This window comes from Aptenodytes forsteri, unplaced genomic scaffold (genome assembly GCF_000699145.1).
Source record: "Aptenodytes forsteri isolate BGI_AS27 unplaced genomic scaffold, ASM69914v1 Scaffold193, whole genome shotgun sequence".
Lineage (NCBI taxonomy): Eukaryota > Metazoa > Chordata > Aves > Sphenisciformes > Spheniscidae > Aptenodytes > Aptenodytes forsteri.
The window spans coordinates 1,847,464-1,852,324 of NW_008795405.1; the positions used below are offsets into that span (position 1 = coordinate 1,847,464).

Genomic DNA, 4,861 nt, shown 5'->3' on the forward strand with positions numbered 1-4,861 from the left:
AGCGTGAGTCCCCCCTTCCTTCTCTGCCGGCCAGCTGCTGCTTTCCAAGGCTCTCGCAGGAGCACGGGGCTGTGATTCAGCTCACCCCACTTCAGCGTTGCGCAGCAGAGCTGTGCCTGCCTGGGTGCCACCCCCTTGCTCCGGGCAGATGAGCACCCCTGGAGGAGGCAGCTGCACCCCAGGCTCCCCAGACAGGAACTCTGCTTGCAGACAGAGCGTGGAGTGACCAAAAGGTGGGTAGATGCTCCCTCTGCATCCCTGACACCTCTGTGTTCTCTGCCACACTTGGCTGAATGTGGGCAGGGAGTTGAAAAGCTGCTGGGGAAGATGCCAGCCAGACAAGTGCCCTGTGGTCTCGTGTCCTTCGCAGAGTCTCTCTAGCCCTGCTTTTTTTTTCCTATTTCTGTTGGATGGAAAATCTGCCCGAGCAGAATTCAACCCGTGGATACAAGTGGCGAGGCCTCATCACAGGCAAGGGATAACCGATGTGAGATGCTGTTTGTTGTGGTCATGCTGGTCCATGTTTCACAAAAGCCAGTGTAAAACACAGCTCCGTAGTTCCCACTTCCTTGCAGTTATATGGCAAACACTGGAGCAAAAATACTGCTCCAAATACTGGGTCCAATCCTGTTCAACATCTTCGTTAATGATTGGGTTGTGGAGTCTCCCTCCTTGGAGATATTCAAAAGCCAGTCATGGTCCTGGGCAACTGGCTCTCGGCGGCCCTGCTTGGGCAGAGTCTTGGGCCCAATGACCTCAGAGGTCCCTTCCAACCTCAGCCACTCCATGACTCTGTGATTTGGGGCATTGCCTTGCCCTCAGCCCCCCACCTGCCACTTCACTGACACCCATGAACTTGCATGTTAGCAGAGGAAGCACGAAACTGCTCCCCCAGGGGCTCTGTGTAAAAGGGGTTTGTTCCAGCAGGGTGTCCAGTAAACCTGTATCTTGTGTCCCCTAACTGTTTAGCTACAGCCAAAAGAATTTACTAACGCCTTCCCTGAGCCAGGCCATCATTTCCTTTTCCAGCAGTGTCAGTTTTGTCTACCCAATGCATTACTTAAGCTCTGAGGTAGTTACTGCCTGCAGGAACAGCACCGTCTTGTCCTTCATGGTGCCACCAGCAGCACTTCTCAGATGCTGTACATTTGAGTCTGGCACCCGTAAGCTTTGGGATGTGTCTCCGTCCGCCTCCAGCCCCCTCTTCCTGACCCTCCCAACAAGTTGCACTTCAGAGCAGACTGACCCCGAGGCATTGGGGTGAGGGTTTAAACGAGCACGTTGGTTGGTGGGGGCTGCTCGGCCCCACAGGGATGCCAGCAGGAGGAGTAAGCCCTTTTGCTGCAGTGTTACTCTTTTCCCAACAAAAGGCAAGAAATTCCCAGGGTAGCGCTTCAGAGCAGAAGTTCTCAAATAGGTCTCTAGGGATGTAAAGGGGTAACTTAAACTATGTGTTTATTTAAAAATGGATTGAGTAAATTTGGTGTTGGGGTTGTAAAATATACAAACCTCAAGAAATGAACATACAAACAGAAGCAGGAAATCTGGCTAGCCGCACTGGCAACGGGGGGAGCCACTATAAAACTGCTCCTATTTTGGAGACCCCATCCTGCCTTGATATTATCACGTGCTTCCTTACCCCTGCAGACGCACTGCCGGCGGATCACCCCGTGCGCTCGTCTGATGCTGGAGCTGTGATTTTCCTCTCCTGTGTCACTTGCTGTGCTCTAGTACACAGCTGGCACCTTGCGGCACATCCAACATCATCTTGACCTCCTCCCAGTCCTCTTCACCCCGAGCCTTCTGCACGGGGATATTGTTGCTCATCCACAATTACGCATCACTACCCTCTCCCAGGACCTCCCTCCTCTTCACAGCCTTTCCCTCCCCACCGCCGCCTCTGCCAGGACGAGAGAGCCCTTAACACAAAACACTTCGCCACGCTCCATCAGGTGGAAAAGTGGCCACTGAGTCCTGGTCACAGGGAAAAGAAACCTCCTTGGGTTTACACCCCTACAGCAATGGGGCTGCAGACCTCAGGGCCCAGCTCCTCACTGGTTTGTGTTAAAACCCACAGGGACTGACAGGTCCCAAATAATATGCTCCTCTTTCACCATGGGCAGGTTGCAGAGCCAAGATGTTTGGGGCAGTTTTGCCAGCAGAAGCTCCTCCCAGGTGATGAGCTGACAGGGGCTGGTTGTGGGGCTGAGTGGTGCCGGATGGTGTAAGGGGACACTGGTGGGTGTTTAACATGGCACTCTCCTCCCAGGTGATGAGCTGACGGGGGCTGGTTGTGGGGCTGAGTGGTGCCGGCTGTGCACCCTGCTCTCCTCCAGCATCACGGGTAACACTGCTGGTGAGCGGTCGCTCCTGGGCTGCTTCCACCAGCACATACTCACCTGCTTGGCCGCAGCGCGCAGCTGCATGGGGGGCTCTTGCCAGGGGAGGCAGGGGGGAGTGTTGTTCATGCCAGCTAAAACAAACACTGTTTTTACATCTCCCAGACAGGGTCAACCATCCCCATGGGGTGCTTGAAATGCTGGAATTCACCAGCTGTTTTCTTTGGACACTAGCATGTTGTATCTGGACAGAAACCGAGGCGTGCTGTTGGACCAGGCACATTCACCGGTCTGCTGCGCCAAGAAAACTTTGCCCGCTGCTAGGACCTCTGCTTGCTTTATAAACAGAAAGGCTGTTTGCCCTAATCTGTGGCCCTCTGGAGAAGAGAAGGAAGGTGGCTCGCCCAGGGTCACGGGGAGAGCTGGGGCAGGGCGATTTCCCAGGCTCCAACCAGATGGCTTCATCCCCATCCCTCCGCTCTGAGGGTCTCCGGCAGGACCCCACCGGCTTTGAGCAGGGGAATAAAACACACAGCATAAAATCCCAGCACCTGAGGCAAGTGATAGACCTCACCCAAGGAGCTGTCTTACAGGCCAGAGAGAAAATACTCAGAATAATGGATGCTGTACAGAATGCCCATGAGGTGCTTAGCACATGGTGGCTGCACACAGGACCCGGGGCTGCTTTCACAGAAACTCAGCTGCGGAGCAGTTCCTGGGAGCAGCCGGCAGCTTTGAACCCTTCTGGGATGTCGCTGTCCAGTTTGGAAATGATTTTGTAAATGGGTTTCTTCCAGGAGGGGTCGGCGTCCTTGCCCACCCTGACGGCGCTGAAGAACTCCCGCAGCGTCAGGCTGGCCACCTCCAGGAACCGCCCCGGCCCCCCCGAAAAAAAATCTCCCCCCGGCTCCCCCTCCTCACCTCGAAGTCATTCCCCTTGTTATAGTGCATGTTGAGGGCGCGGAAAAGCTCTGAGTCCCGGGAGACCCGGAGGGTGCTGGCATCCACGACGCCCTCCAGCAGGGCCTGCCGGGCAAACTTCTCCACCTGGATGTAGTAAAACTCACGGAAGTTGCTGAACCACTTGATGAGCTGGGAGGTGATGCAGCGGCTGAACTGCCGGGGGGGAGAGCCGGAGGACAGGCATTATGCCAGCTTGGAGCCTCCCGACCCATGAGCCCCCGCAAGCCCAGCCACACACCGCTGGCCTGGCCCCAAACCCAGCCCTGCCTCAGGGGTGCAAAAGCACCAGCCAGGACCGTGACGTGGGGGTGTCCGCGGTGACTCTCCCCGCTGAGATTTGGATCCCAGATGCCCTGCAGTGAGGAGGCACGTTTGTGATATGCTTTAATCCCAACGCCTCAATTGCACAGAGTGAAGACCTGGCAGCCCAGGTCTGCTGCAGCCCCAAGCACCCGCTCCAGGGCAGCCCGTGCTGAAGTGGGTGCCATCCCCTCGCTCCTGCTATTGAGGCAGGGGGACATGAGAGCATACCCTTCCCCACGGTTCCCCAGCGAGGCAGGCTGGGTGCCGTGCCGCACAGGAGTCCTGCCTGGCACCAGCACTGGGTGCTGCCATTTTACCTGCACATCGAGGAAGTAGGTCTTCAGCAGAGTGGAGCTGGGGTAGCGGGTGAAAAAAAACATCAGCTTGGCCTTCTTCAGGTGGCCGGGGGTCAGCGCCTCCTGCATCTGCCTCGGGGTCAAGGAAAGTCTGCACGCAGCAGCCCGACCAGCTCGGTGTGTCCCTGAGCACTGGCCCTGGCATGCACATGCCTGGTGCCCACGATAACCCCCCGCCACAGCCTGGCAGCAGGGTGGAGGGGGTCCATCCCTGCCTGGGCAGCCGCTGGCTTTTCCCTTTGGCATCCCCAGGGAAGCTGCTGCCCCCCACAGTGCTTCCCAGGCTGGTAGGAACAGGGATTTCCATGAGACACCTGTTCTTGGCATAGGATGACAGGACCACCAGGATGGCCTAAGAGCAGGCTTGGGAGCTCCTGACTTCTACCCCCAGCTACACTACGGCATCTAACCAACCCTGAGGAGCAGCAGTGCCCCTCCACGGCTTAGGACCCCTTTCCTGCACACCCCTTTTTAGGGAGCAGCGGGTACCCTGGCCCTTGGAAGACCGGCAGGGGCTGTGCCGAGCTGTGGCTCCGGACGACAAGGGGAGCATGTCCAAGCCTAGGGACCTCTCTAGCTCCACCCAAGCCCAGGGGCCTCTCCAGCTGCCCCCAAAGGATATATGGGTGGAGGTGAAGGGTGCCCCATCCATTGCAGCCTGCAGCTCCCCGCAGCCATCCCTGCCAGCTGGCAGCAGCACCAGGCTCTCTGTGGCAGCAGGGCTCAGGGGCAGGGGATGCTGATGCTGCTGTCTCATGACCGACGACCTCAGTTTGACGGTTCCCCAGTGCAAGTCAAGGGGCTCCGGAGGACCCCTCTCTGGAGCAGAAGGGCTCCCACGAGAGCTGCTGCCCCAGAAGCCGTGCTGGCCGTATCCCAGCAGCTGGCTTATCAGCTGGC

The 4,861-nt window shown here is 57.6% G+C and overlaps 1 protein-coding gene across 1 annotated transcript in view; it reads right to left on the minus strand.

The window, feature by feature from the left end:
* Nucleotides 1–3,036: 3,036 nt before the first annotated feature.
* PROX2 (prospero homeobox 2) overlaps nucleotides 3,037–4,861 on the minus strand; it is a 3,661-nt gene continuing 1,836 nt past the window's right edge. Inside the window, exons 2-4 of the mRNA XM_019472445.1 lie at nucleotides 3,923–4,030; nucleotides 3,259–3,455; nucleotides 3,037–3,220 (exon numbers count right to left, since the gene is read on the minus strand). Of these exons, the coding sequence (XP_019327990.1) occupies nucleotides 3,037–3,220; nucleotides 3,259–3,455; nucleotides 3,923–4,030 (489 nt within the window). The remainder of the gene's footprint in view (nucleotides 3,221–3,258; nucleotides 3,456–3,922; nucleotides 4,031–4,861) is intronic.